The following is a 26,807-nucleotide window of genomic DNA, read 5'->3' on the forward strand; positions in this document are numbered from 1 at the left end:
CCTCCCCAGCCCCAGGCACTTCTGGCTTTCCCAGGGTCTCCTCGGGGGCCCCAGTTGCCCATGGGATATCCCAGGAAGCAGGTGGCACAGGGCTTAGAAGCTTGGGAGGCCTAGCTGCGCTGTCTGTACCACGGGCTAATGAGAGCGCCCAGCTCCTGGGTACTGGGCACAGCCGGGCAGACCCAGGTAAGACTCCCCTCCTCCCGAGTGCCCTCTGCCAGGGCTGTCCCTTGACGGAAGGGTGAGAACTTGCTCCCAAGCCAGGGCTGGGTGGGCCTTCACTTTCGGCCTGGGGCCTATTGGCAGAGACGCTAGCTCCGATGGAGGGCACACAGGCAACGGCCCCGGAGGAGCGCCTGGCCTGAGGTCCTCAGTCCATCCCCGGGAGACAAGGGGCCTGTGGTGTGCAGAGCCCTGAGACTGTGAGCTGGAGGGAGGTATGGGAGGGACTTCGCAACCCCCCTCTTCCTTCTACGGAAAATCTGCTCCTCCAGGCTGCCGTTCTATAAACATCTCTGCTGTCTCCAGACGCCTCCTCTCCTGGGCACTGACCCCAAGAGAAGTTACCCCGGGCTCTGAGAAGCGCCGCCAGCTTCTGGGAGGTGGCAGGCCAGGGTGGCTCCAGCGGCAGCTGCCCAGGAGCCTGGACCGGCTGTCCCTCCTGTGCTCCCAGCAGCAGCCCAGCTGCCACCAGTGCCCTGCAACAGGTGTGCCAAGAAGGGCGGGCTGGGGTCAGGTGTGCGATCTGCCCACGACCAGGCAACCCCACTCTGCCCACCTCTCTGGGCCTCCCTGGCAAGGGCTGCTTCTCAGCCAGCCTCTGGGATTTCTGCGTTCCTGAGGGTTCTCCTGCCCCGGACCCTTTACCCTGCTAGGTCCCTCTCAGCCTTTAAGGCTCCCCTCTGGTATCACCTACTCCAGGAAGCCCCCACCCCCAACGCAGGGCCGAGTCTGTACCCAGTGCGAGGCTGTAAACTTTGGTTTAGTAGGGTCTATGGCAGGCATTTTGGACGCCCAGCACTTAACCCAGGCTGGCACAGGATGTCCAAATCTGGCATCGTGGTGGAGAAATAAATCATCCGGCAGGAGCACGTGGGAGGGGCCCAGGGCTGCGTGAGTGCTAGCACCAGGTCTGCTCGGCCCACGGGTACTTTGCCGGGATCCTTAGGCTGGAGGCGCCCGAGAAGGGGTAGAACAGTGACCAAGGGGCGTCTAGAGACGGGTCCCTCCTGGGGGAGCTGGTGCGCAGTCCGTCTGGCCAGGCATTGGCCCCAGGATGCTCCTTTGGGGCACCCAGAGCCCCCTTTGCAGAGGCTGCGGCCCTGGTACCACCATCCCTCAGGGTCAAGTGCCCCGAACTTCACAGCCACGGGTGTCTGGGCTCGATCTCTCAGAGGGTTAAAGTTGCGACCACGGGCTCCTGAGATTGGAGCCCCGGGCCAGGGGGGCACCCAGAACTGCCGAGGGCGCGACTTCGCCCAGAGCCCGCCTCCCAGGGTCCCCCAAACGGGGCTTGGGCAGCTCCTCCCCACCTGCCGGGGCCCAGCTCCTCGCGGGGCACGGCCTCCCGCAGGCTCCCCTTTCCCCACTCGCCCCGCGCCTCCTCCGCTATTGAGATGCAAATCATTGTCAATTGTCGCCAAGCGCGGCTGAGGACAGAGCCGGATCCTTCCGCAGCCACGGACCAAACTTTTGGCCTCCGAAAACTTTCGAACGCGAAGTAGTCCCTAGGGCCGGGCCCCGACCCCGCTCCGCACCGCCGCGGCCCCCAACCCCGGAGGACCCGGGTTCGGGACGCGCGCCCCACCCCAAGGAGGCGTAGGGCTGGTCCAGGCGCGCGGAGGGGCGAGGCCAGCGAGGGGGCGACGGCTGCGGAGGGATCGGCGGGGGCGGGACCCGGGGGCGGGGCCGGCGGGGCGGGGGCGGAGCGCACGGCGGCCCAGCGCCTCACTAGTGCCTCGGCAGTGGGAGGGAGCGCTGGGGTGCGGCGTGCGGGGTGCGGGGCGCGGGGCGCGGGCGCAGCGGAGGAACGATCGTGGGCGCGGAGACGGACCGGCGAGGCCGCGAGAGCGCAGCGTCGCCCTCCAGCCAGGAAGGAGAGGGCAGTAGCGGGCCGCCACCGCCCGTGGGACAGTCCGGCGCGCGCGTGTGCGCCCGAGCGCCGCCGGCCGGGCGCAGGAGGCCGCCACCGGACGCAGCGGGCAGCCGGCGGGCAGGCATGCCGCCTCTCCTGGCGCCCCTGCTCTGCCTGGCGCTGCTGCCCGCGCTCGCCGCACGAGGTAGGCGACCGCCCGCCGCGAGCCCGCAACTTTCCGCGCCTTCGGAAACTTTTGGCGGCGCCCTAGGCGCGCGCCCCGGGTGGCTGGGAGCGGGCGGCCAGGGTGGGGAGGGGGACCGGGCGACCTGGGACAGGGTAGGGGCCGGAGTCCCGGGCTCGGGAAGGACTGACCCTCCCCCGCTCCGCCTGCCCCATCGGGGCGGACTCAGGCGGCTCGCGCCTGGAACCGAGTTTGGGGCCGGGTTTGAAGTCGGGTTTGAAGCCGGGCGTGGGCCTCTGGGGGCCCGGGAGACCCAGTCCTGGGCTCGCCCTTCGCCAGCCGCGCGTGGGGCTCGCCGCCGGGGCGGGCGGACGAGCTGCCTACTACTTTTCGATTTGAATCGAGTCGGTTTTGGTTTCCTGTTGCTTTGGGGCCATTTATCTTTTTTCTTCGCCTCTTGCCCGCGCTGGGGGCGGATGTTGGGGCGTGGAGCGTGGGGTCCGGGGCGCCGCGCTGGTCTTTACGGAGCCGCACTGCCGGATCCGGCCGCCGGGCGTGGTGGGCAGAGGGGAGTTGGGCGGGCCCGGCGGGCCCGGCCTCCTTCCCGAGTAAGAGAGTTTGCGCAGGGCCGGGGCGAGGGGCGCGGACCCAGGCGTCCCCGGGCTCCTGGCCGCCCCGCCCGCGGTGTCCCCTCCCCACGCCGGGTCGCTGCCCCCATCCCGGCTCACAGTTTGGGGGGTGGATGTGTGTGTGCGGAAGACAGCTGCTACTTGTGGGAGTTTCACTTTGTGGAGTTCAAGTTTGGAAACCTTGCGGGGGGCGGCGGGGGGGGGGGGTGGGGGTGGGTCGGTCATTACTCTCTCCACTTCACATCAAGAGGATCTCCGAGGAATCGGATGGTGGTTAATTTTTCTCTTCCCCTAAAAGTTGGAGGGAGTATTAGCTCCCAGGTTCCTGAAGATAGGGTTCCGTGTCACACCCCGCCCCGGCCCCCATGGGGGGCTTAATTTACATAGCCCTGGTAAGAGGGAGAGGGAGGGGCTTGATTAGTTGACCCCTTCCAGGGAATGGGGTCGAATTCCTTCCAAATGAAGCATCTTCACCCCCTCCCCTGGGTGTGTGTGTGTGGGGGCGCTGCCACTGAAGATGCCCGCCCTGGGGAGCTGGTATTGGGTGTCGGTGGAGGCGTGGAGGCGCGGCCCGGTCCCCGGGGTGCAGTCCCGGTGCCCCAGGAGGCGGCCCTGGCGCGACAATGGGCCGCTCTGATTCCTCCGGCCGGCGCTTTGTTGGCGGGAGGGGCAGCGGGCCTTGCAGCTGTCGCATTTTCCCACGAGCGGAGGAGCTGAGTGTGGCCAGGGCTGCCCACCCCCCACTCAGCGCCGCCCCCTCGAAGAACTTGTTTGAACAGCAAGACAATCCTGGTGGTTGGATAGGGGCCCCAGCCCAGCCAGGGTCCGCAGTGAAGACGGGGCGGGGAGTGAGAACTTTGGGAGCATGGCCCGGGGTCATCCCAGCTTTCCTCCACTGCTGTCCCCGAGGCGTCTCAGGCCACCCCGCCTCCACTTGGAGCGTGACCTAGCCACCCGCCACCCACCACACCACCTCCCTCCATTGCTGACCCCAGAACTCTGGGCGGAATGTTGAATCCCCTTGGGGTTCATGCCAAGCTTCCTGGGGCCCCCGGCCCCCAGCAACCCCATGACAGGAGGTGAGGGGTGGGCAGTGCCCCTTGGGGTGCTGGCCAGGCTGACGTCTCCGTTTGCCTCTCCCCAGGCCTGCGATGTTCCCAGCCCAGCGAGACCTGCTTGAATGGCGGGAAGTGTGAAGTGTTCCACAACGGCACTGAGGCCTGTGTGTGAGTATGCGCCCCTGCAGGGACCTGTTGCTTTGTCGGGAGCAGAGCCCCTGCCTTCTGCAGCGGGCCAGCAGGGACAGAACACTAGGCCATTGTCTTCTGGAGATGGCCCAGAAGGCTGGGCGCGGTCACGTGCTAGTTTTATTGGACAAAGTCTGGCAATTACTTAATCACCAGCAATTATGCTGCGTGTGGAGCTGGCCTGGCCCATGGAGGTTGGAGCGCTCCTTTGTGGGCCACCTCAGGCTCCTGGGGAGCTAGGTGGGAATCGCTGGTACCCCATTTCTTTCCGAAGTCCCTGAGAAACAATTTGACCTGCCAGGGAGGCTCTGGAGCATCTGTAGAGAGGCCCAGCCCTCACCGCCCTGCCAACCGGGGAGTACCTCTTCTGGGCAGGTGAGCGCCTCCTGGGCAGGTGATGCCGCTCAGCAAGAAACTGACTATTTCAAAGCCAAACCCACCCTTCCCAGCCCTCTGCCTTCCCTGCCTACTTCTCTCTGGCCTCAGGTGAGGTTGGGGAAGGGAAGTTGGAACTCGTCTTGTTGGCTGTGCCCACCTCCGTTGGGTGTGGGGGTGGGAGTGCCTGCCAGAAACTTGGTTTCTGTCCTGGCATCTGCAGCTCTGGCCTCCTAACCGGCTGGCCCTTCACCTTCCCAGCCTTGGGTCCTCAGCTGTGAACTGAGGTCTGTGGTCGGGTAGTCTGGTTAGAATCTACTGCCTGGCCGCCTGCCTCTGAGTACCAGTCAGCCTGAGGGAAGTTTTTCTGCTGTGGCTGATGGCCTTCAACTTGAGTTCGTCCCTGATGGGAATAATGAGGAGGTGCTTGGTGGCTGGAGAAACGCCCCCCTCCCCAGGCTGCCCAAGTGGCTGCCGAGTTGGCGCGCCCTCATTCCAACTGCTGAGGACCCATTCCCTTGACAACCCCCAGCCCGGGCTCACTGCCTGCCCAGCCAGTGGGCTAGCAGCCCCCTCCTTCCACTGCCTCCCACCCTCCCCAGACTGAAGCCAATTAAGCAGGTCTGTGAGCAGTTTAATGGACAAAGCGCATTGTGTCTTTGTCAGACACTAATGAATGCGCACTACTTTTTTTTTTTTTTTTTTGGCTTTTTGGGGGCCTTTTTCTCCTGCAGAAGCCTCACCGACGCTTGATGCCCTAAATCTTGTTTCCTTTCATTCAGAGACCGACAGCTGGGATTCAGTGGAAGTGCAGTGGCTATTGTTGGGGAGGTGGATTAATGCTGGGTGATTAATTATGCGTGGCTTCCCAGAATGCAGACTCCTTCCCTGCCGCCCCTCGAACTCCTGCTACAGCTTGGCCGCTCAGCTCACTGGGGTGTGTGTGTGTCTATGTGTAGGGGCGGGGGGCAGCCTCCGCGTTTCTGCAGAGGGCTTTGGGAGGGTGGGGGGGAGTGCTGTGCTGGGGAAAGTGGGAGCAGTCTCTTCTTGTGTGACCGGGGAGCCGGGACAGCCCGGGGCCTCCCGGGGCCAAAGCTCCAGCCGAGTGTTGCCTGGGCGGGGAAGGGGGTGCCTTGGGGTACAGGCTGCTGCAGCTTACTCGCTGGCCTCAGAGTGAGGCACTTCAAGGGGACGGGGGCGTGATCTCCCGCTCTCCAAGCCTGGGCACTTTGAGAGTCCTGCCCCCCAAGACGGCCAGGGATCAGGGCTGTGGTGCCGGCCTTTTTCCTCCCTTGGGCCCGGCGCCCCGCCCCCCCTTGGCGGGAAGCCCGCCTGTCTGGCCTGGCACCCGGCCGGGCTCGGCACACAGAGACCCCATTGTGCACACCCCACAGAGCCACTTGGAAGATGAACGGAAGCGCCGTCCTCAGAGGCCGCACCACTGGGCACCCCGGGTGGGAGGCAAGGGTATCAGAGCCGCGACCGGCCCCGGCTCTGGAGAGGCAGGGGTCCAGGCTCACCGGGCAGTTTGGGGGGCGCTGCGGCCACCCCGGGGCCTGTGCCTTCCCGCTCTCGCCCATCACCCACCGTTGCGCGGAGGCCCTGGGAGGTCTGCTCATGGGGGAGGCCCTGCTCTCCCAGCTGAGGGGGAGCCACTTTCTTTCCTCAAAGGTGTCAGGGTGCAGGCTTCTGGAGCCCTGCTGACCTGGCTGTGAGTTCCAGCTCGGCAGTATCCAGCCAGGACCCTCAGAAAATTCCTTGACTTTCTTGTTGATTTGCTGGCTCCTGCATGGCCAGGGCGTGGGAAACGGTGGTGTCATTGTGCCAGGCGCGTTAATAGCAGGTGACTCATCTGTTTCCACCCGAAAGAGAAGGAACCTTCCCCAGAAGCTGCCAGTCAGGTGTCTACAGGGCTCAGGATGGGAAAAAGAGGTTCGTGTTGGTGCGAAGGCCCCCCGGGAAGTCACAGAGAGCCAGTGCCCGGCTGGCCAGTGGCCGCGGCGGGAAGGCTGCGTGTCCCCAGGGGCGGAGTGCTGTCTCTGGACAGTGTCTGCATGTGGTGGCCCGGGGGGCGGCAGGCTAAGGCGGGTCTTTGCGACCCTCTGCGCGTCTCCAGCCTCCGTGCCGCCCTGTCAGTGTCGAGGAGATACCGAAGTGGGCGCCCCCTCTTTCCTTTTGATTGGGGTGGCGGTGTGGGAAGGCCTCTGGGAGCTGCCATCTGTGGGGTGAGCGTGCGTTTTCCCTCTGAAAGGCTTGTTGGTGGGGGGGGTGCTGCCCGGTGCTGGGCTGGGAGCTGAGGCCCCAGGATGGCTCAGACGCTCCCCCTGCCTGCGAGAAAGTCAGAATTTTACCAGGGCGTCTTCCAGGTGATCGCAGAAGTGGGGTGCACACCCAGAGTACCTGGGAGGGAAGTCCGGCCAGCCAGCGTGTGGTGGCCCTCAGCTTTGGACGATCCTGTATTTGAGGCCTGGCTCTGCTGCCCAGTGGCTTCGTGACCTCAGGTCATCGGGTCACCTGAATCCAGACCCCCCCCCCTCCCCCAGTCTGTCCTTCGGGGCTGACCCACGGTTGATCTCTCGGTGATGTGTAAGGTTGCGTAAGAGGGGCGCGCAGCAGGCACAGGGCAAGGGCCCGTTTCCTCCCTGTCTTCTCCTTTTGACTTGATGCTGCTGGTTTCAGGATCCTCATTTGAGAGTGTTTAGTTGGCTAATGAGTTAATTCAGAGAACCCGAAAGGTGCAGCCTGCTGGGCCCAAGCCGGCGTGCTGCCTCGGAGGGGCTGGCCAATTTGGAGGACTTCATCGCCCGCGATGGCTCCCATCGGTGCCTTCCTTGTTTGCTTCTGCGGTTCTGTGCGCCTGCTGGGCTCTGCTCTGGACTTGGGCACCGTGGGCTCAGGGCAGACACAGTCCCTGCCCTCATGGAGTCCACTTTCCGCTGTGGGGGCAGGAGAGGCAGCATGAACACGTGACATGTCAGGTGGAGGTGAGCATGGTGGGTGGGGCTCGGAACAACCCCGTAACCACGGGAATCAGGCATGTAACGGAGCACAGAGAAGTTGGCACTTGGCCCCAGCATCACACAGCGCAGAGTAGAGCCCAGCCCTAACTCTTTCTCCAGAGTGTGTGTTCCTAACCACTGCCGCATCCTGCCTGCACTGCCCCGGGCCCTCGCTGGCCATTCTGTGAGGAAGCAGGGCGGGGACGACAACTTCCCTTAAAAGAGGCGGTTCAGAGGGTCGGGTGGAAGTGACTTGGCTGCCCGGCTGCAGAGGGATGGAACGTTTTGCGTCTCTGTCACCTGGTCTGTTTCCAGTGAGTCACCTGCGAGCCTTGGGCGAGGCGTGGGGTGGGGGGGGGGGAGGAACAGGTTAATTCTCATCCTCACTCCTAGGCTGAGAGCGAACAAGGTCTGTACAGGACTTCCTCTGTTTATGCAGTGCCTGGGCTCCAAGGACGCAGGGTTAGAAAAACACACGGTAAACGCACAGCGTCAGCTAGAGAGCTTCACCTCCTGCCTCTGACTGCAGAGGGACATCAAGGAACACGCGATCTCTGCAGGAAGGTGCCTTCTGGGGCCTGGCCCTGCCTCTGTACAGCAGCCAACGTTTTTTCCATTGAGAAAATAATAGTGACGTGTTTTAACAAAGAGAAAAAAAGAAAACTGTGCTCTTAGCTGGAAGAGAGTGGGGCAGGGCAAACAGCTGATGGAGGAGAAGCTCTTCATCAGGACAGCTGAGCGGGGTCTGGGTGGCGGGGGGCGTGGGCTGGGTGCTGGGACCCCAGGAAGCCGGAGTGGAGGGGTGGGGGGCAGGTCCAGAGGGCGTCACGGCTCCACTCCCCGAGTGCTGGGTGGCAGTCTGAAGGTCCCATGAGAGCTGGGACTGTCTCTGTTCCTCATTGACTGTGACTCTGATGGGTGGCCATGGCTGTTGCTGGCAGGTGGGGCCCACTGGGCAGTGCCGGGCTGGGCTGAGGGGTTGCGCCCTCCTGGGGTGGGGAGGGCATCTTTCCTGCTTCGTGTCTTGTCTATAAATAGTGAAAGATGTGGCTTTGCAGAGTTGATCGAGCATCCTGATTGCTTTCCTCAATAATGTAACGATAATGCCTTCACACACACACAGCTGCTTTTATCCGGCCTCATAAAACCCCTGGCAGACTTTTCTTCACCAGGCTCATACCCCCTTGGGGTGGTGGCCAGCTCTGCTTTTTTCTAAACCCCCAGTTTCCTCAGGTGGGGAAAACTGAGGCTGAGAGATGAAGAGGCTGGGAAAGGGGGTGGGGATCTGAGGCCAGCTTGCATCAGCTTTTGCCTTCATGTATGGGCATATCCAGAACTTTTCAGACTCTTTCCAGAGGCTTTAATGAGTGGCTGGCTTCGGGGCATCACGACTGTGGGTCAGGATGTGTTTGACGGTCCTGAAGCTCCCGGCGGGGCTGTCTCTGGTGGGCCCCACCTCATGCCCCGCCGCAGGCAGTCTAGCAGATACAGAGCCAGCTGGCTCTGGTTTGCTGTGCCCTCTGAGACTCGCGTCTCCTTTCTGGGCCCCAGGTTCCTCCTCTGTACGTGAGGGTGTGGGGTTAGGTGGCCCCTGGAGCTCCCTTCCAACTGCATCCCAGCAGGACCCTGGGATGGGCCTGTAGATGCCCGGATGGTGGCAGTGGGCAGCAGCGTGGTGGGAGAGAGGTGGAGAGGTGGAGTGGAGAGGTGCCCAGGAGTCAGACCTGGCTGTGCAGCAGGGCAGCTTCTGCCGGTCTGGGGCCAGCTCTGGGCTCTGGTGTCCTTAACCGCCTGGCCGGCTGGGCTGGGGACACACCCACTAGAGAGGGAGCAGTGATTGACAGGTACTGCAGAGGAGGGGCTGGCGGGCAGAGGAAGGCCCTTTGCCAGAGTGGCTTCTGTTGGCTTCTCCCCTGGCATCTCCTTTCTCGAGGCCTTGCCACCCTCCCCGACTCTGCTCTCTGAGAACTCAGGAAGCTGACGACTAGATTTGGGGGGGATCGATATTTGCTTTTTGGTGGTCAGTTTGCACATATCCTAAGTTTTATGATTTTAGCCGTTTAAAGTGTACATTTCAGTGGCATTTAGTACATTCACAAGGTTGTGGAACCATCGCCTCTACCTAGTTCCAGAGCTTTTTCATCACCCGGAACAAAATCCCACACCCATTAAACAGGCACTCCCCTTTCTTCTCCCCGCCAGCCCCTGGCGAGCACTCATCTACTGTCTGTCTCTGGCGTTCCCTGTTCTGGACGTTTCACACGCGTGGAATCATGCCTCTCCTCTCTCTTACCCGGCTTCTTTCACTCAGTGCGCGTGTCCGTGCCTCGCTCCTCTGGGCGCTGGACTTGACCTGCCTGAGACTGTCAGGGATTGGCTGGCGGTGGCAACAGCTTCCTAGTCCTTATGCGGTCTTGGACAGAAGTCCAGAGGAGGTGGGTGTTGGGGGTGGTAGATGTGTGGAAGGCTTCCTGGAGGAGTTGGTGCTCATTTCTGTGCCTGTGTGGCCGTCCGCCTGGCAGCCCCGGAGCCCCCTCGAGTGGGGCCTGGCACATATTGGGTGTATTCGTTAGGATGGCCCAGCGTGCCCGCGGTCCCAGCCTGCTCAGGGCTCCACGTCAGCTTGCGGCCTCGGCTCCTGCCCCTGGGCCTTGGCTGGCACCGGCCGAGCGCCAACAGGCCCAGAGGAGGGGCACACAGGGCTCCAGGGCCAGCGTCCCACCTGCCCGGCGTCAGGAATGCGAGGGGAAAGCGGATTTTTATTGAGCACTTACTAGGTGCCGGGGCTGGGTCTGGGCGGGCAAGGCAGACACAGGCCCGGCCTGTGCAGGAGAAGGAGGCTCGTTGTTTCAGAGCCAGACTTCAGGGCAGACGCCTTAACCGCCTGCGGTATGAGGCCGGTGCTGTGGGCACACCTCGCCCGGGTGCCCCAGGCCTGCCGCGACCTTGGAGTGAGTCCACCGTGGAGACAGCGGGCAGAGGCACTGGGACAGGTCAGCAGGCAGTGCAGCCGCAGGCAGGAGGAGCAGCTAGGGGCAGCGGTGGACGGTAAGGCTTTGGATGTGTTGGGGAGCAAGGCTGAGACCCTCGGCCCCTGCCCACGTCATCTGCCTGCTTCCCGGCCTTTCCCTGGGGTGGGAGCACATCCTTTCCTGGACCCTCAGGGTCAGCTCAGAGTTCCTGGGTGTACCCCTAGCAGGAGGCACTCAGCCTTGTGTGAGAGGAGAGAGGGCCAGGGGCCTGGCCCTTCGCTCTTAGCCACAGATGGGTCCCCTCCAAGTGGCCCTCGGGGCTCAGGGAGGCTCCGTGTTTCCTGCAGGGCACCAGAGGGGCCCGCGGGCCCTTGAGAAAGTGGCCCTCCTACGGTGTTAGCATCTGGATACCTGCTCGGCCCCAGTGGGGAGGGTCGAGCTGGTCCCCGCATCACAGGTTGGGGTAGCTCTCTGTGCATCTCTGGGACGCACGGAACTACGGGAACAGAACCCCTTCCCAGGGTTTCACCATTGAGTGGTCCCTTCTTGCTGAGGGTCTCCTCCCCACCCGCACCCTCTGCCCCTGCGATGGAAGCATTCTGGGAAAGGGGGCCCTCGACCTCACCGTCCACTCCCCCAGGCCTGGGGGCAGGGGTCACCATCCTGTCGTCCACACTTCGGAGTGTATTAGGCTAAGCATTGCCTGCTCCCCGCTCCCTTCCTGACACCAAGCTGCTGCCTTGAGTGGGCACCCGTCAGGTGGGGTGTGGACACCTCCGGAGGGTCCGGCCTCTCCTGCGGCTCAGGCCTCCCGGGGCCCCCTGCCACGTGCGGCACTGTGGCGCCTTGGGCTCTCCTGGGCTGGGGCTGGGGGCCGTCTTTGGAGGTCTGACCTGGAGCCTCTCTCCGCCTGAGCGATGGCGGCAGCCCTCTGGGGCCCTCACGGTTTCCTGGAAGGAGTGCCCGGGGTCCTGGCTCCCAGCAGGCCTTGGTGGGGGCGGGGGATGCCCTGGGGAGGCCTCACCTCCAACGCCTACCCAGCGGTTCCCAAACCTGAGAGTCGCTCGGGCAGGCCACCAGCCCCCGCCAGCCTCGATCTGGGAGTCCTTGTGGGGCAGGTGCCAGGCCTAAATGCTGCTCCAGAACCTGCATTCACAGAGCTCACCCCCACCCCCACGGCTGCCCGGAGACAGGTGGGCGCCGGGTGGGAGCCGCTCTCACCGGCAGTAGGCCAGGCCCAGGGCCAGCTCTGTTGTCGGGATTTTCGCCAAAGAAACGGCCGCGTTGTGACCCTGCCGCACGCAGTCTGGCCTGGCTCCGTGAGTGTGGGAGCCTCGTCCCCGCCTGTCCCTCCTGCTCCGTCTGTCACCGGGCTGGGTGTCAGTCGTGTGTCTCTGAAGGGCTTGAATTGGTTGCTCTTCTCAGCTGGGTAAACGGTCCCTTGTCCCTCTATTGACACTGTGATTTGCTGAACAAACTCTCGCCGCACAGGTGGCACGAAAGGCCAGCCTCACCCAGCCCAGCCGAGGCCTCGTGCAGGCGGGTCCCGCGTCGTCACATGGGCCTTAGTGTGAGGGCAGTGGGCCTGGGAGAGGGGCTGAGGGTCTGAGACACGCTGGATGGGGGACAGGCAGCTGGAGGCTGGGAAGAGCCCCGGCTCTGGGCCTGGTGCCAAGGTGCCGCTCGGGCCCGGGGCCGTCCCCTTCTCCGGGGATCCCTCCCAGCCTCCCGCCTCCTTCACCCCACGATCATGGGCCAGCACGCGTCACAGCCGAGCGGCGGCCCCTCTGCCGGGCCCCGGGGAGGCCCCCTGCCCCGTTTCAGCATCGGCCAGCCTGCTGGGCCCCAGAAGCTGCCGGGAGGTCGTGGCGCTGCCCTGGACCCTGGCCGCCCCGGTAGATCGTCGAGGGCCCACGGGGGGACGCTTGTGCGAGGAGGTGGGCGGCAGCCTCTGGGAAGATCTGTCAGCACCCCAGCAGCAGGGCCTGGGGCACGGGGACCTGCCTCCCACCATTTCCTCTCTGTTTCGGTTGTTGATAAGCGGAAACTGCACAGTTACTGGAAATGAGAGGTTTGGGGGAGAAGCCAGAGTTTTGAGTGTGTGTGTTTTTCCCTGAGAGCTTTTCAGTAAGAGCGATGCTGAGCTAAAGGCCGGGCTAAGGCGGGGACAGGCGGGGGCCTGGCCACACTTCCGCCCCTTGGGGCCTCCATCTCCCGTCCGTCCAGAGGGCTGGGGGAGGTGACTACCTCTGGGCCTTCTGGGTCAGCCGAGGGTCTCATTACCCCGCTCCCCAGGCCGGGACCGGCTCCTAGGGGGCGGCCCCACAGGGCGGGGCTCCCCTCACTTCCTCCTCCGGGGTCAGGATGAGGGTGGCCCCAGGCCTGTCTGGTTGAGAGCCAGACGTGGGAGGCCAGGCAGGGCTGTGTGTCCCGGCATCCACCATGGCAGGGGCCCAGACCATGGTGGCGTCCTCTCGGTGGTCCAGGGTCCAGGGCCGGCACAGCATAGGCATAGGTACTCGGCAGGTATGTGGCATGCGCGCCTGACTGGGGGCTGGAGCCGTGGGCACGGAGCAGGGAGTGGAGGCAGGTGGGCAGATCCAGGTTTCGGGAAGGCCCGGCTTGCAGGGCACAGGGAGGCTCGGTCTGAGCCGGTCGTCCAGCACTGGGCTTCCCCCGTTCCAGCACGCTGCTCCCGCCCGGCCGGGCTGGGATGGTGCGGCCATCCATAGCACGGCCTGTGCTGGGCTGTGTGACCTTGGGCTGCTCACTCACCTCTCTGAGCTCCCCTATGAGAAGTATCACAGATCGGTCCCATGTGGTGGTCCCATGGATTGATCCCGATGGGACGTGTCGGCTTAGCTTTACTCCACACTGGAGCTTGTTCCTAATACTCCGAGGCCTCGTCTAGAAAGCTCTCCCAGACACCAGCCGAGCTCAGGATTTGGGCGAGGTCACACAAGGGCAGAAGGTCATGCCCCACCCAAGAACCTACTGCTTTCCCCACAGGGAAGAGCCCCCCAGACGGCCCTAGACCCACACCAACTGGCCCAGGATGCCCAGGTGGCCCCAGGGTGTGACAGTGCAGGCCTGTCCCACGCAGGCCTGGGTGCAGCTGGCAGGATTCTGTCTTCTGGTGTTTGCTGTGCCCCCCGGTGCCTTGGGGCCTGTGCTGGGCCTGGGGTGAGAGCAAGGGCTATAAGTGGATGGCCAGGGGTACCATGGGCCCGTGTGCAAGCCTGGGGGGGCACGGGATCCTGGGGGGGCACGGGAGCCTGGTGGTCTGCCTTGGGTGGGGTGGGTGGCGGTGGGCAGGTGGCCTGCCTGAGCTGGGAGAAGGGTCCAGAGAGAGGGGCGCTGGTGGTGGGCCCTGGGGTCCCCCAGAAGCCTGTGCCCTGTGCTGCGGCTTAGTCAGGGGCCGGCTCTCCTTTGGCCTGGCCTGGGGATGGCTGGCTGTGGCCTCCATCCCCTCCGTCCCCAGAGCCAGACAAGACAGGAAGGAAGGCCACGCAGGCACTGTGGGTGAGGGTGGTGACAGGTGTCCGGCACTGGTGGGACCCTCCTGCTGCCCGGAAGGGGTGCGGGGAAGCCGGGGCCCAGAGCAGTCCCCCCCACCGGCTGGGAGCTCCCCAATTCCCAGGCTTCTCACCCAGACACCACCCCCCCAATCTGGGGTTTTGAGTTTCAGCTGATTTGTGGGGTTGTAAGAATGCATTGTCTGCTCCCGCCCTCCCGGTCTGGGGAGAGCAGGCGGTCAGGCAAGAAATCCAGGCTGCTGGGGGCAGGGGGCGGGGGACAGCTGGGGTGCAGGGGACCCACACATTCCTTCTCTACCCAGGGAGCGCCTTCTGGCCCTTTAGCTGCCTCTAGGGGGACAGCCGTGCTCTGACTGCGCCCTGGTGGCCGGCGTCGGGCCACCATTGGGGGCAGGAGAGGTTAAGAGCTGCATTCAAATCCAGGTGGTGCCGTGGGCATAACCTGGCTGAGCCCTGGTATTCTCATCTGTAAAATGGGCCCAGTGTGTCCTTGCAGGGCCGTTTCAAGAGTAAGACGAGATACAGCTGGCAGAGTCCAAGTAGGTCCGGGAGTTGGGGAGGGGTGTCCACAGTTTCTTCATTCTGGGACCCATGTCACGGGGTCCTTGGTGTCCTCCCCCTGCATTCTTGACCAGACTCTGGACACAAGCGGGGCTGCCCCCAGCGTCTGCCCTGGTCAGCGGGAGAGGACAGGAGCGCCGCCGGGCCACCCTTCCTTCTTCCCGAACCCCCGGGATGGCATCTGCTCCTGAGAGCAGAGGCGGGAAGTTGCAGAATGGTTTCTGGCTGCAGTTGCTGACTTAATTAATCGAGTTTTGGATTAAGCCCTCCCCGTGGCGCCAGGCTGCGCGCGCATCCATCCCTTCATTGCATCCGAGCGTCTGGGGACGCAGGTCTGGCTCCGTCCTGCTTGGGAGCAGAGGCCCCGGCAGCTGTGGGGATCCCTGGCAGTAGGGCCAGCAGGCTCGTCCACGTGGGCCTCGGGGGGCCGTTGGGGTGAGCCCAGGGAAGGACGCCCATTCCAGCCTTTCTCCAGCTTCAGGCTCCATCTTTTGGGGGTGGTTGGTAAATTCCCCCAGCAGAGTGGGGACGTGGGGGGCAGCAGGCTTTTCTCACACGCCCCACAGCCCCCGGGGCTCTCTCGGGACAGCCCGTTCCCAGGACACTCTGGCCCCATTGGCTGTGCCTTTTGCAGTGTTGCAGTGTCCGAGGGGTGGGGGTGGGGGGCTGGCCAAGCAGCGGCCGTCCCTGCCCCATGGGTGGGTCTGGGTTGCCCCTGCCCGCTGCAGCTGGGCCATCTCCGGGAAGCCGCTTGACCTCTGCACCGGCCCTTCCGTCCCTTCAGACGGGCAAGCCACTTCCCACGTCAAGGGTGGGGCAGCTCTGAGCGCCGCGGGGGGCCGTGAGCCACGGGTGGGCATTGTTTTCCCTGCAGTGGGAAAGGTGGCTTCCCGGGAGGACGGCTTCCGTCCCACACACAAAGGGTTTCCCCGTGCTCCGGCACTTCCTATTTCCAGCATATTTTAAACCATCCAAAGATGCAACTTGGGAGAAAGATTGAAGACAAAGAGCGGAGAGTGCTGGGAGCAGCTGCTGGGGCCGAGCGCGCGCCACACCTCACCCGGCCGGGGACCAGGTTTCCTCCTCTGCCCGCTGCTGCCATTCTGGGCTGAGGGTCACTGTTGTTCGGGGTTGGGGTCTGTCTGCATCAGACCCGGCTGGTCCCTTTTCAGGGTCCCCCGTCCCTCTGCAGCCCTGACTGCCCTTCTCCTCCTTCCCGAGGCCCTGGGAGCCAGGGCAGGGACCCCCACCCCACGCAGCTCTGAGCTGCCCCAGCCCAGCGGCTACACAGGCTGGAGGGAGACCACAGCTCAGGCAGGTGCTGGCCGGCCCCCCCTGCAGTCACTTCCTGGGGCGGCAGGTCGGGCAAGGGGGCAGCAGTCCCACACTGTAGCCTCCAGACCCATGGAGGGCCGACCACGCTCTGGGCTGACCCAGGCACACCCCCACCTGACCCATGCCCTGGGTGGGTGGGTACCCCCTGAAGCAGAAAGGGGCAGAGATGAGGGGAGTGCAGAGGGCCGTCTTCCAGGTGCCCCTTGGGCACAGCAGAGTCACAGCTGGGACCCAGCCTGTCCCTCAGACAGGTATCTATCTGGACAAAGGATCCTGCAGGCTTGAAAGAAACCTGGGGACTTGGCCTGCCATGGCTCTTCGTCCTGGGGGCTTTGGGGAGGTGAGGGCAAGGGGCCGTCGGAGTCACCGGGCGCCCTCTCACCCTGGCGCTCATGTCTCCCCGGGGGGCTCTGTTCCCCAGAGCTGAGCTGTCCTGGCTATTCCCAGTGAGGAAGGACCCCAGGACCCCGGGTGGGCGCAGTGGGGGGCGGCCAGCAGATGTCACCGTGCGCGCCCACACCTGCCGTGAGCACATCATCCATTAGCAGCTGGTGCCTCCTGGAAGGTGTGACCCCTCAACTGGGATCTGGGGGGCCTTGGACTGGCCTCTGCCCAGAGGAGCCCAGGACCGCCCCCCCACGCCTTGGCCAGGAACACAGTTGGGCTCCTTGACCCCACCCCCTCTGGGGGAGGAGCTGGGGACCCAGAGTCTGGCGCCCCCTGTCCTGCTCTCTCCTGGCCTCAGTCTCCCTGTTCAGTCTGCAGGTGGCCCCAGTCGCCTGGGCTGGGACAGGGGTCTCAGAACCTCCCGGCCAAGCTGCCCAGGGGTGGGCGGGCCTGCCTGCCTGGCGGCGGGCTTCAGTGTTCTTTGTTCAGCACCACGGACCACCTCTGGGGAGGAGCGCGGGTACCAAGGTGAGCCAGCCATGCTCCCTGGCCCCCGTCCTCAGGGGCCCTGGTGACACTGTGTGTTGGAGGGTCCTGGGCGGAAAGCCCGTGAGAGGAGGCTGTGCTGGTGTGGGGAGAGGGCTTCTCGCCGGAACCCGCTACAGGCGGAGCCGGGCCAGGCTATGGGGTGGGAGGGGTCTTCGGCTGTGGGACCCCCAACTTGGGGGCGGGACCCCAGGCCCTGACTCGGCCTCCCTGGGAGCAGGCGGCTTGGTGGCCCCCAGCTTGGGGGCGGGTGTTTGGGAAGGGTAACCCCACCCCCACCCCCGCTTTGTTGCTCGTGAGTAACCACGCTGCCCTCCGCGGCCAGAGGAGACTTTGGACTTCGGAGGTGGCGGGAAGATGGGCTGGAAGGGACGCTGGTGGAGGGGCTGTCCCAGGGGCCGGCAGGGGGAGTCTGCCTTCCCTGCTACTCCGGGGACAGGTGGAGCCAGGTGAGAACAGGACGGCTGCAGTCAGCCGGGGGCTGCTTCCCCCTGGGGCTCGGGACGCAGGCTGCCTGGTGGGGGGGCCCAGGGCCCAGGGACCTGCAGAGCTGCCCCTTTCTGTGTTGGGTGGCGCGGCCCCTGCCCACCTTTGGGGTGCAGGCTCCGGGCCCTGCAGATGTGGCCTCCGGCCGAGGTTACAAGCTCGTCCTGCACGTCCTGGCCCCCAGGCAGCGTGGGGTGGGGCGGGGCCCTCTGTGCCTGGGGAGCCCTTGTGTCCCTCACGGCTTTCCTTAAACAGGCGCACCTCCCCTGGTGCAGCGAACATGTTCCCAGGGACACATTGGTGAATTGCGTGCAGATCAAATCCAGCAGCGCTGGCTAGAGCGAGAGTCTCCTCTGCCCACATGGCCAGGTTGCCTCTGCCTGGGGCCTTCTATGAGCCCACGCAGTCCCCTCGACCCCCTCCCCGCACAGGAAACCGAGGCCCAGGCAGGCGGGGCACACCGCAGAGCCGGGGCTGGCAGAGAGGGAGGAGGCCCCTCTCGGCCCCCAAAGTCCCTTTGACCGAACTGTGTCTCACCCACCCATTGGGGGAGCCCCCAGGACACCCGTCCCTGGGGCACCTCTGTCCCTCCTGCAGAAGGAAGGAGGGCGGCAGCACATCACGGATCCCCTGCCTGCCCCCCTCCCAGCCAGGGTGCAGGGCCCGTGCTCACCCCTGGCTCTGCCCCACTGGACCGTAAACTCCTTGAGGGCAGAACTGAGTAAATCCCTCCTCAGTACTGAGTCCCTCCGCCTTGGAACTGAGGGGAGGAGGGAGCTGTCATCTGTGCCCTGGGGGCAGCAGATGGCCTGCTTAACTTAGAAAGGAAAACAGCACAATTTAGAATTAGTCCCGGGTGAAAGGGTGAAAGGTCGAGGCAACATCTGCCTCGGGATGCTTCTTTCTGGGGGATGCTTCTTTCTGGGGTTGCATTTCTATGGAGCAGCGCTGGGGGGGTGTGGCAGGGAGGGCCGAGCGGGCACAGTGGAAATTTTGAGGGGGGAACAAAGCTCCAGGCTGGGCGGGCCGCGGCCATTAGGTGCTCCTCCTAGGGGGGTGGGGAGGGTGAGGGGTGAGGGTGGGGGCGGAGCCGGTGGGGGGGCAGCCAGCCCTTCTGCGGCCCTTCTCCTGGGGCCTTCAGCCCCACCTGTCGCTCACCTGCCGCTGGCCAGGGTGGGCCAGGACAGGTCACCCCGCCCAGGCGGCCAGGCCGTGTGTGGCTGGGAGAGAAGGCCAGTGGAGGAGCAGGTGCTGGGGTGACCTCCCTCAGGAGGGGAGCAAGGAACGGGGAGCCATCATGGGCCCTGGGGTGCCAGGGGCTGGGCCGCGTGGTGGATGGGGTGGTTCTCATCCAGCCTGCAGGAGGCTCGTGCCTCCCGTCTCGGGTTCTCCACACGGCCCCCGACGGCCCCTGGCCTGGAATCGCACGGCAGGTGTTGGGTGTGACTTCCCTCTCCAAGCCCGGGCACGTGTCCCCGCCGGGCACTTACACTGACCTGCCAGGACAGGTGTCGAGGACGGAACGGCCGTGAGGGGCTTGCTCACTGGTGCTGGTGGCCCTGGCCATGTCTGAGCAGCCTCACGGGCCCTCTGCCTTCTTAGGGAAGGGCGGGTGCCGTGGGTGCCTCCCCAGGAAGCCCAGCACTACAGCCAGGGTGGGAGAGCGGTGCAGACAGGTCCACGGGACAGAGGGGGCATGGCTGGAGGCTGGCCAGAGCAGGGACAGAACTCGGGGGTGGGGGGCGCTGGGGCGTGGCCTCCGGGACTGGCTGAAAGCTGCTCCGCCGCCCCCCACCCCCCCAGGCCCAGACCCTGCCCGCCTGGCTCAGGGCTTCCTCCCTCCCAGCTGAGGCTCCTGGCCAGACCCTGGTCGTACCTCACATCCCACGAAGCACCTGCCTCGGCAGTCCCACCCCCGGAGGCTGCCCCTCCCTCTGGCCCCGCCCATCCCCTGGCTGGGGTGCTGGTGGACGGCGGCCAGGCCCAGGCCCAGCCCCGGAGACGGCCCGGATGGCCAGCGTGCCTTCACGGCAGCGTCCACCAGGCCTGGGCGGGAGTGGGGAGGACAATGGACCCCCTCAGCTGCTGCCTTCCCCCACAGAGGGGCCCCCCTGGCTCCTGCCCCGCCCACTGGGGTTGGCGGCCGCCGCGCCCGGGCTGGCAGCTGCTGCTGCCCGCGTACCCAGCCATGGGCGCACCTGCTCCCCAGCCGCCCTTTGTCCGCGCTGCCGACGCCTGATTTACTGGGTGCGTTTTCCCTCTTGCCGGCCCAGCGTAATACAGCCTCATTGGCCGGGATGCTCCCGGTGCAGGCGGATTCTCCCACAGTCGTCCACGTGAGGCTCCCCATTCAGGATGGGACGGAGGGGGGTTGGTTCAGGGGCACACTGCCCCGTGGCTGGAGGGTCTAGGGTTGTGCATCCGAGTGGGCCCTTCTGGTCCACTTGGGAACACGGCTGAGCAGGGGACTGCTCTAGTGGTGGCAGGCCCCCCACCCCGCCACCCCCGGGACCCATGATGGAGGCCTAGCCTACAAGAAGGACGGTGCTGGGCAGCCTTGTGTGGATTCCCCTCAAAGCCGTGGGGCAGGCCCGCCTCATCTTGCCCATGCGGGTGGGCTTCCCTCCCCTTGGAGCTGGCGGGATGGGGGCAGGGCCCAGAGGCGAGAGGGAGGCGTGGACAGGACTGGCTCCCATCCCGCTTTGATGACCAAGCACCCTCTGTCCAGCACCCACCGCCTGCCTGCTCCGTCAGTAGCTGGGGAAGAAAAAAGAGCCTTTTCTCCAAGTGGGAGCTGCGGCCAGCTCCTGCCTGACAATGGAGGGCATTGAGAGGTGGCGGAGGTGCTGCCTCTTGGGTCTCCCCCCTCCCATCCCCAGGGCTCTGGGTTCCCAGTGCCACTCAGGCCGGGACCAGGCGGCCTGTAACTGGATCCACACACAGTGGGGGTCACACCGCCTGCCCCAGGCTCCGGGGTGTGGCCTTGCAGGAGCCAAGGTGCCAGGGCGCCAGCGGCACGGGGGCCGCATGCTGGGGTCTGTGCTCCTCGCGAGGAGCCCGCCAGCCCCCACTCCCTGAGCGGGCTGGCTCAGGCCTGAGTTACCTCCCCTGGACCCCTCCCAGAGGGCAGCTGGTTTTCTTTAAGCCAGTTGGTTTGGGACTTTTGGCTTCTGGCAACAGATGGTGGGCCGGAGTGGCCATTTTGCGTCCTCCCTGCCTGCCCTACCCAAGCCCCAGCCCCAGATAAAAGGCTTCAGGGAGATAGATGCCTCCCAGGCCACGGGGACGGGGAGCAGCCCAGCTGCTGAGAAATGCACAGACCCCGGCCCCCCGACACTGCCACCGCCAACCCTGGGGAAGGGCCTCTCCAGGGGCCGCCCCTCCCCTTCTTCCCTGTGCAGCTTTGATTTTAGCCCCCAGGGCAGGCAGGAGGGGAGGGAGTGGGGGGCTGGCATTTGTTGGGGGCAGGGGTTCTGGTGGGCTCTGGAAGGTGGGATGGTCCGGGCTCAGGAGGGCCCTCTCTTCATCCAGGGGGCCCCAGGCTCCCGGCAGCGACCCCTGCTGCCCCGCCAGGTGGGAGGAGGCCCCGCCCACAGGTGCCCAGAGCTGTGGGCCCAGCGTTGGGGCCGCCTTCTCAGGCTGCTGCAGGCTGGGGGCCAGGCCAGGAGTGTTCCACCTCAGAGACTTTGCCGCTGGGAAGAGTGATGCCTGGCTGGTCCCAGAGCCTTTCCTGAGATTTTTCCTCGAGTGCAAGGCCGCGAGGTGACCTCGGGGGGGCAGTTTATGGCCCAGCCCCCAGAAGCCGAGGCGACAGGTGGCCAAGGGGGGCCCTGGGGTGGGGATGGCAGGCGCTGAGCCCTTCCCTGCAGGGAACGCGTGGCACCAGGCCTGGGGGCAGGGGAGGCAGGTCGCTGCCCTCCTGGCTCACCTGCTCCAGTCGCAGCCTGGGCAGTGAGTACCTGGGGAGCGTGCCGGCCTGCCAGAGCGGTGGTCCTCCTGGACCCCGGCTTCTCCAGCTGGGCAGCGGGTGTTTCTGCTCCTGGCTGACGTCGTGTGGACATCTGTCGTGAAGCCTTGACCGCACAATGGAAAAGCCGTGTCTGGGTGCCACATGTGGGTGGGGATGGGTGCCGACCAGCACGGTCCCCAGCGCATCAGACCCCTGACAAAGAACTCCACGTCGCAAAGAAAATGGGAAGCCAGGCCACGTCGTGTTGGCAGTCCTTTCCACGTTTGCTATCCTATCGATGTTGAAAGAAAAAAAGCTGTGAACTCTTTTATTAACCAAATAACGCACATTCATTACCGAAAAGCTAAAGAGGAGAAAAAGCAGGCAGGCCCCCGAAACTAAAGATTTTACAGAGCACCGTTCCCCTCGGCAGAGAACGGCCGTGTCTGCCCACATGGTCCCCTTCTCGGTGGCTTGCCAGGGTGCAGACAGATGCCTCCGTGAGTTCTGAAACCTACGCCGGGGCCCACCGAACACTCTGGTCTCTGGTTTCTCCAATTAACATAATCGCTTTTCTTTACGGAGGTGAAATTCACTTAATATAAAATTAACCACTTAAAAGCGTACAGTTCAGTGGCGTTTGGCACACTAGTGATATTGGGCAGCCACCGCCCCCTCTGGTCCCAGAACTTCCCCTCACTCCTCGAGGGGCTGCTCCCGGCTGTGCCCGCTGCCCGGGGTGGGGCCCCACCGACGCCGGGGCTGGTGGCGGGGGGCTGGCTGGGGGGCGGGCACTCACCGCCCCAGTGTGTCTCCTGCAGCTGCAGCGGGGCCTTTGCGGGCCAGCGATGCCAGGCGCCCAACCCCTGCCTCAGCGCCCCCTGCAAGAACGGCGGGACGTGCCACATGGTGGAGCGCGACGGCCTGGTGGACTACGCCTGCCGCTGCCGCCTGGGCTTCTCGGGGCCGCTGTGCCTGACGCCCCGCGACCACGCCTGCCTCGCCAGCCCCTGCCTCAACGGCGGCACCTGTGACCTGCTCACTCTCACCGAGTACAAGTGCCTCTGCCCCCCGGGCTGGTCAGGTGAGGACGCCGGCGGGGGACGGGGCTGTGGCGCTCGAGAGGGGTGGGCAGGCCCCGGCCTTCCCCCAGCTGCCCGCACAGCAGATGCCGGCCCCGTCTGTGTGTGCTGGGGAGGGCTTTGCTCGGCTGTTGGGGTCCGTGATCCAGAAGTGGCGCAGAGCCCCCCCGGAGGGTCCCCACGCCCCTCTCCAGCCCTGGAGGGCGCCACCGCTGCCCGCCTGTGTGAGCAAAGGGGAGACTCCCACCTCCCTCCTGCCAGGAGTGCAGGTCCCCCTGCAGGAGCCGTGGTGTCACTGCGGGCACCAGAGTTTAAGAACACGGGCTCTGGAGGGGCGCCTGCCACCGTGCGTCCTGCGACGGTCACTCAGCCCCTAAGCTGTCGGGGTCCTGAGGTGTCAGGAGCCGACACCGTGGGGTCCATCCCCGGCTGGCACCTCCTCCGTGGTGCCTGGAGGCTGCCCCCGGCTCTTGGGGCGGCCCGGCGCGGGGAGCAGGGAGGCCGGCTGACCCCCTTCGCCCCTCCCCCCCCCCAGGGAAGACATGCCAGCAGGCCGACCCCTGCGCCTCCAACCCCTGTGCCAACGGTGGCCAGTGCCTGCCCTTCGAGGCCTCGTACATCTGCGGCTGCCCACCCGGCTTCCACGGCCCCACCTGCAGGCAGGACGTCAACGAGTGCAGCCAGAACCCTGGGCTCTGCCACCACGGTGGCACCTGCCACAATGAGGTCGGCTCCTACCGCTGCGCCTGCCGCGCCAGCCACACCGGCCCCCGCTGCGAGCTGCCCTACGTGCCCTGCAGCCCTTCCCCCTGCCAGAACGGGGGCACCTGCCGCCCCACGGGGGACACCGCCCACGAGTGCGCCTGCCTGCCAGGTACCGCTCGCTGGCCCCTGCTGGGGGTGGCCGTGTTCCCCCTGCCTGGTGGGAGGGCTGGGGGTGCCCAGGGAGGAGGGAGCACAGGGCTGGAGCAGGGCATGCTGGGCCTGGGGGTGGACGTCCACCGAGCGCGGGCGATTGGAAGGCAGCCTTGGGTGTGGTGTAGGGGCGGGTCTGGAATGGGGGCCACCCATTAGGCACCCGCCCACCCATTTCTGCCCGGGGACGGGTCCGTTGTGACCAGACAGCTGGGCCCGTGACCCCTGATGCTCCTCTCCTGCCGCCAGTCTTCTCCAGGCCACTCAGGAACCCCCGAATCTTGAGCTCCCTGGGCCCACGTGCACGTTACAGAGCTCTCCACGGCAGCAGGGAGCATCCTCGCTCGTGCGGCCCCCGGGCTTCCCCTGTTTCCCCGAGGTGGGGACAGTGAGGCTGGGGCTTAGGCGTCACTTGCCCCAGTGGTGGCCCTTCCTCCTGGCCCCGCTGGTCTCCCACCGGTGGGGCGACAGTGACGGGCACAGCCCCCCCCAGCAGCTCCACTCTCCCTGTTGTGTGTCCCAGACTTGCCACTGTAGTTTTCATTTGAGTCAGTTTTGCTGCTGGTGATCTAAAAATACTAGTAACGACAAAGAGGTTTGAAGATCTCGCGTCTGTCAGCTGCGCACTGGCGGTTAGGCGGTTAGGCAGGAACGAGGAAGGGAAGGGTGTTTCAGGAGGGGGGCGGGATGAGGAGGTGGGGCTGGGGTTTGGGTGCTGGAGGGGAGCCCAGGGTCTGGCTGACCTAGGGGTGAGCCGAGGGTCGCCCCAGCCCCCATGCTGCCGCGGCCCAGCTTGGCCCCTGCAAAGAGGAAGTGCTCTGCCCGCCCACTGTCCATGAGCCCCGGGCCTTGTCACTGCAGCGGCCGCCTCTGCGTGCAGACGCCGGGCGCATGCATTTCCTGCATGTCACTGGCGCTCCCCTCGCCGCCTGCCTGCCGCGGCGCTGCTGGCCGCCCGGCTGGGCTGCTCAGCTGTCTACAGGGGGCTGGGCCAGGCGTGCCCCCTGGTTCTGGATTCAAATGCCTTCTTGGTGGTTGTGGGACCCCAGGCCTGGGACGTTGTGTCTGGCCACGTGGGTCAAGCGGGGCCGTGGAGGTGGGCGGAGTGGGGGGCCAGCCAGAGGATGCTGCACACCTGGAGCAGGTGCAGGCCCCACCTGGGGTGGGTGAGGTGAGACCCATCCTGCTTTACAACTCACCCTCCAAGGCCAGGGAGAAGCAGCGCTTTCGGCCCACCGCATACAAGTGGGTCTGGAGTGAGGGCGCCAGGCTCCCGTGCGGGGGCCTCAGAGGGAGGGGCAGGAGGGAGTCCAAAGGCACCCCGGGAGGAGCATTAATCAGTAACTGGCTGCAGGTTTGGCTATTGCCAGGCGCACCTTTCTGGGTTGATAATTGAACCAGCGGGAGTTGAATGGATTAATAGCTAACTGGCTGGCTGCAGAGTTGGTGCTGCAGAGGTGGGCCCGGGCTGGGGGAGGAGGTGGGCCCTGCCCGCGCCTCTGTTCCTGGGAAGCCAAGGGCCACACCTGCAATCCCCCCAGGACTGCCCACCTGGGTCCCACTGTCTCCCCGCTCCGGTTCCCCGCTTGGGAGGCCCCTGGGCCCAGTGCAGCCCCTGCAAGGCGGGGTATCTGTGGCCGCACTACGCAGGGGTGTTGCAGAGAACCCCCAGCATGGGGCGAGCCAGCAGGCAGTGCCCGGTCACTGGAGCCACTACACAGAACGTCTTTTACAGCAGAACCTCTAGAACCTGTAATCCTGAGTTCCTGTCTGATCAGCTGGCTCTTTACAAAATGATTCCTTAGAGGGGAATGTGTCGCCCGTCCTGGTCACAGGAGTGGGAAGGGTGGGGCGTGGACCCCGAGGGCTGTGAGGCAGCGGGCATCACAGGGTAGGCCATGGAGGGACAGCTCTCTGTCCAGAGTAGGGTGTCGTGGGTGCAGCCAGGAAGATGCCAGAGCCCAGGTTGAGCGTGGCAGGGAAGGTGAGGGCCGGGACGCGCGCTGCCCAGCCCTGTGGGGAGGCTTGACCGGACCCCTGGCTCCCCCCTGCCACACAGGCTTCACCGGCCAGAACTGCGAGGCAAACATTGACGACTGTCCAGGAAACAACTGCAAGAACGGAGGCGCCTGCGTGGACAGCGTGAACACTTACAACTGCCGCTGCCCCCCGGAGTGGACAGGTGCGTGCACGGAAGGCCTGGCGGGGCACCACCGCTGCTGGACCACACGCACGTGGCGGGCCAGGGCGGGCGAGAACCTGGTCCAGGCCGGAGGGATTCCGGAGTGACCTGGGGCTGCCCCGCCGCCGGGCTCTGAGGCCTCCGCCCCAGCAGTCAGCACAGATGTGGCATCAGCTGGTCTGTGTGGGCCATTTGCAGCCTGGCCCCGGGCAGCCCTGAGCCAGAATCAGGTCCCCAGTTTGAGCCCAGCTGCTGGGCAGGACATGGGGACGCTGGCCGGTAGGACGCCGGCCCCGCCCACAGACAAGCGTGGACCCCAGTGCACCTGTGCCTGCACAGCAGCCAAATGAGAGCCCCCTCTGGCGCCAGGGGTGCAGGGGAAGGAGTGATTCAGGCTGGCGGCAGGCGGAGGAGTCATGAGGGAAGGCTTCCTGGTGGAGGGGGCCCTGCGCCCCGAGGGGGAGGGTCTCGGCTGTGGTTGAGGGTCTGGAGGCGCCGCCCGGCCCGACGGTCCCGGCCCCCGCAGGTCAGCACTGCACCGAGGACGTGGACGAGTGCCAGCTCATGCCTAACGCCTGCCAGAACGGCGGGACCTGCCACAATGCCCACGGCGGCTACAACTGCGTGTGCGTCAACGGCTGGACGGGCGAGGACTGCAGCGAGAACATCGATGACTGCGCCAGTGCCTCCTGCTTCCACGGTGCCACCTGCCACGACCGCGTGGCCTCCTTCTACTGCGAGTGTCCCCACGGCCGCACGGGTGAGCGCCGATGAGGCGGGTTCTCGCTACCCTCGCCCGGCGGTGGGCCCCCTCAGGTCAGGGCTCGCGTGCGTGGCCTTGCGCAGACACACGGACGGCAGCTTTGCGGGGCCTGTGAGGGTGACCCCAAAAGGGGCCTTTCTGGAGTGAAGGGGCTGGCGGGGCTGGGGCGTTGCCTGCCGTCAGGGCCGCTGGCAGTGAACCTCCCAGAGTGACTCGGGCGTTGTGGGACGCTCCGCAGGGTCACTAGCAGTGGCACAGTGGCGGGGGTGTCCCTCCCTGGGTAGCCGGACGGGGGTGGACCCTGGCTGTGGGCAGCCCGCGTTCCCAGGCCAGGGGGTAGCGCCTCGGCTGACCACCACCGCGCCATCCAGGTCTGCTGTGCCACCTCAATGACGCCTGTATCAGCAACCCCTGCAATGAGGGCTCCAACTGCGACACCAACCCCGTCAACGGCAAGGCCATCTGCACCTGCCCCTCGGGCTACACGGGGCCGGCCTGCAGCCAGGATGTGGACGAGTGCTCGCTGGGTACGGGCAGCCAAGGGGGCAGCCAGGGCGCTGGGAACCTGGTGGAAATAGTCTGATG

General features: G+C 65.5%; 1 protein-coding gene across 1 annotated transcript in view; it reads left to right on the forward strand.

Moving 5' to 3' along the window:
- Window positions 1-2,000: 2,000 nt before the first annotated feature.
- The window catches only part of NOTCH1 (notch receptor 1), a 46,967-nt gene continuing 22,160 nt past the window's right edge, over window positions 2,001-26,807 (forward strand). Inside the window, exons 1-7 of the mRNA XM_061199601.1 lie at window positions 2,001-2,279; window positions 4,032-4,113; window positions 22,102-22,364; window positions 22,898-23,236; window positions 25,337-25,459; window positions 25,986-26,219; window positions 26,594-26,749. Coding sequence (XP_061055584.1) covers window positions 2,219-2,279; window positions 4,032-4,113; window positions 22,102-22,364; window positions 22,898-23,236; window positions 25,337-25,459; window positions 25,986-26,219; window positions 26,594-26,749 — 1,258 coding nt within the window. The 5' untranslated portion in view covers window positions 2,001-2,218. The remainder of the gene's footprint in view (window positions 2,280-4,031; window positions 4,114-22,101; window positions 22,365-22,897; window positions 23,237-25,336; window positions 25,460-25,985; window positions 26,220-26,593; window positions 26,750-26,807) is intronic.

This window comes from Eubalaena glacialis, chromosome 9, assembly GCF_028564815.1.
Source record: "Eubalaena glacialis isolate mEubGla1 chromosome 9, mEubGla1.1.hap2.+ XY, whole genome shotgun sequence".
NCBI classification, from domain to species: domain Eukaryota; kingdom Metazoa; phylum Chordata; class Mammalia; order Artiodactyla; family Balaenidae; genus Eubalaena; species Eubalaena glacialis.